This window comes from Octopus bimaculoides, chromosome 11 (genome assembly GCF_001194135.2).
Source record: "Octopus bimaculoides isolate UCB-OBI-ISO-001 chromosome 11, ASM119413v2, whole genome shotgun sequence".
Taxonomy (NCBI): Eukaryota; Metazoa; Mollusca; class Cephalopoda; order Octopoda; family Octopodidae; genus Octopus; species Octopus bimaculoides.
Window position 1 is genome coordinate 21,653,274 of NC_068991.1, and position 3,474 is coordinate 21,656,747.

A 3,474-nucleotide genomic window follows, 5' to 3' on the forward strand; every position below is an offset into this window, starting at 1 on the left:
TATATATATATATATATATGTATGTATGTATGTATGTATGTATGTATGTATGTATGTATGTGTAGCTATATATGTGTGTTGTGTTTGTGTTTGTCTCCCCATCTCTGCTTGACAACCGGTATTGATGTGTTTATGTTCCTGTAACTTAGCAGTTTGGTAAAAAGACTGATAGAACGTGTGCTAGGCTTTAAAAAAATTGTCCTGGGGGTCAATTTGTTTGACTAAAACCCTTTAATGCGATGCTACAGCATGGCTGCAATCAAATGAGTGAAAGAAGTAAAAGAATAAAAGAAAAGAATAAGTTCCCAAAATTCCCACACGACATACCCACAGTGTACCATAACACCCACACAACATACCTACAGCATACCATAACACCTACACATTTCATAGCATTCATACAACACCTGCACATCCCATAACACCCACACAATACCCTCACAACATCCTACAACATAAACACAATAGCCACGCAACCTCTCACAACATTCCATAATACCCAACATACCTCACAACACCAACACAGCACATTTCAATCTGACAACACCCACACAACATCCTGCTCACATAATATCTCACAATGCCTTCGCAAAGTCCCGCAACACATCAGTTTCACTGTACTAACATTATCTTTCTACCAAAATCCCTAACCAACAGGTATCACTGGGAAGTACTGTGAAACTAACATTGATGATTGCAGCCCTAACAGATGCCAAGCTAAAGCTGCTTGTATTGACTGGGTGGATGATTTCTTCTGTAAATGCCCTGATGGCCTTGCCGGAAAAATTTGCAGTAAGGAATCAAAGTTTTATTTATCTTTTTTTTTTTATTTGATTTATTTTTCATTTATTATTATTATCATCATAATTATTATTATTATCATTATTATTAAGGTGGCAAACACAGAATAGCTAGTGCACTAGACGAAATGCTTAGCAGTATTTCGCCTGCCACTACATTCTAAATTCAAATTCTGCTCAGGTTGACTGTCATCCTTTTGGGGTCGATGAATTAAGTACCAGCTAAACACTGAGACCAATGTAATCGACTCATCCCCCACCCCAAAATAGCTGCCCTTGTGGCAAAATTTGAAACCATTATTATTATTATTATTATTATTATTATTATTATTATTATTATTATTATTATTATTATTATTATTATTATTATTATTATTATTATTATTATTATTAAGTCAGCTGGCTGGCAGAATCATTAGCATGCTGGGTGAAATGCTTAGTAGTATTTCATCTGTCTTCGTGTTCTGAGTTCTAATTCCACTGAGGTCGACTTTGCTTTTCATCCTTTTAGGATTGATAAAATAAGTACCAGTACTCTAACTCCAGAAATTGCTGGCCTTAAGCCAAAATTTGAATTTACACTTGAAAAGGAAAATGAAGGTGGAGAGGGAAGTACTCCCCACCCCCAGAAAGGTGGGTAAGTGTGGTGAAAATGGCCCGTGTGAATAGGCCTAGTCTGAACATTCGTTTGTAGGCCAGAGTAGTCGAGAGGAAGAGGGATGCCTGCCTGAGTTGCCCTTGGCAGTCAGGGTGACCATGATGTGTGGGGTGCTTTGGTTGGCCCCGGGTGGAACTCACCCCTATAGGGGATATACTTGTTAGTATTTTCTTCTTGTTATTTTATTGTTTACTTGATTTTTGTGTTAAACATTATGTGTCCCTTGTTTTGTATTGTCCCTACTTGTTTTTGTGTTCAGCCCTTGTGGTCAATAAAGAAACGATTATTATTATTATTATTAGTAGTAGTAGTAGTAGTAGTAGTAGCAGTAGTAGCAGTAGTAGTAGTAGTAGTAGTAGTAGTAGTAGTAGTAGTATTTACTTTTCATCTGCATGTTTGTTGCAATCACTCCCAGTGCCCTAGAGCAAGTGAAGGATAAGAGATATTACGGTATAACTAAAAGTTTGTGAAGAGGAAGTAGCAGGAGCAGTAGCAAAATATCACAATCATCATCACCATCATCATTACCTTCATCATCATCATCATCATCTTCATCATCAGCAACATTATCTTCATCATTAGCGTTAAGTTTTAATGTCTAGGTCCATGCTGGCAATAGAATTTCTTCATGAACTCTTTGCAGGATATGGTGTCCCGGACACCATAGTGTCCAATAATGGTACGTAGTTTACAGCGTATGAGTTTTAAAATTTTTGAAAAATGTATGCAATTAAACACATCTCTACTTCACCATATCACCCACGATCAAACGGACAAGCAGAACAGTTTGTGGATACATTTAAAAGAGCATTAAAGCAATGAAGAAATGAGCTAGTCTATGAAGCACCATTGACACAGCTGTTGAGTGTTTATAGGATAACATGAAACCCAAACACTTGTTCAGGCAAGTTGCCTGTGGAACTAATGTTTGCTCGAAAAATAAAAGTCAACTTTTGACAAGTTGTTACCAGTAAGAAAAACAAATAGGAGAAAATGCTGAAAATACAAAAATGTATTTTAATATCGGTGACAAGGTGTTTTTCAAAACATATAAAAATAGAAGAGAAGGTTGGGAAGACGGAGTAGTAACAAAGCGAATAGGCAAAATAACGTATATGATAAGAGATGAAAATGGGAACACAAAAGACATTTAAACCAGATAAATAGTAGATATACGGAAAAAAGAAAAGAGATACCCATGGAAGTGCTCTATGACACTTTTGATGTTCCAACACCACATGAAGTTGAACCTAGGTGTAGCAGCACAAGAAAGAAGAAAAAAACAGCATGGTTGGGAGTAGTGCCAAAACAGAAGAAATATTAAACTTCCCTAGGAAGTAAATCTCAAAGGGGGAGATGTTGTGGTAAGAGTCATTGACAGCCCTGTCGGATTGGAAGAATGTTCTAGCTGAACTCTTATAAAGAGTAGCGTTTTGGTTGAGACGGGGAACTCGTAGGAGTAGTTGAGAGTCATAGGAAATCATTGAGATCGTTGAGAGTTTGTATTTATTGGAGTATCGTGTTTAGTGGAGTAATTTGAAGTATGCCATGTGAAGACAATTGTGTCTATCTCCATTTCATGAAATCTATATATCCAATGAATAGAAACATATAAAACTTCACAACATTATTTTATTTACCTTCAAAAGATGAACACTGAAGTCAAGCTCAGACAAGATACTTAACTCTTATTTACTTAGTTAAAAGCTTATGCAACTTAAAGTATTATAAATATAGTGTTGTTTTACTGTTTTTTCTCTTTATGTTTAGATGAAACCCAACCAGGAAAAAAATATATCCCATGTCACTCACACATCTGTCTTAATGAAGGTATCTGCTTCCAGAATGAATTTGATAAAAAGTATTGTGTTTGTCCAAAAGGTAATGAAGTCCTACTGATATCATTTGTATAATTATGTGACTGTCTGTGTAAGTGTTTATGTAAGTGTACTCGTGTTTGTAGAGAAATATTTCTCTCTCTCTCTCTCTCTCTATATATATATATATATATATATA

The 3,474-nt window shown here is 35.7% G+C and overlaps 1 protein-coding gene across 1 annotated transcript in view; it reads left to right on the forward strand.

Annotated features, from left to right (window-relative positions):
- LOC106878227 (neurogenic locus notch homolog protein 2) overlaps positions 1 to 3,474 on the forward strand; it is a 61,347-nt gene that overhangs the window by 50,714 nt on the left and 7,159 nt on the right. Inside the window, exons 17-18 of the mRNA XM_052971673.1 lie at positions 658 to 792; positions 3,229 to 3,339. Of these exons, the coding sequence (XP_052827633.1) occupies positions 658 to 792; positions 3,229 to 3,339 (246 nt within the window). The remainder of the gene's footprint in view (positions 1 to 657; positions 793 to 3,228; positions 3,340 to 3,474) is intronic.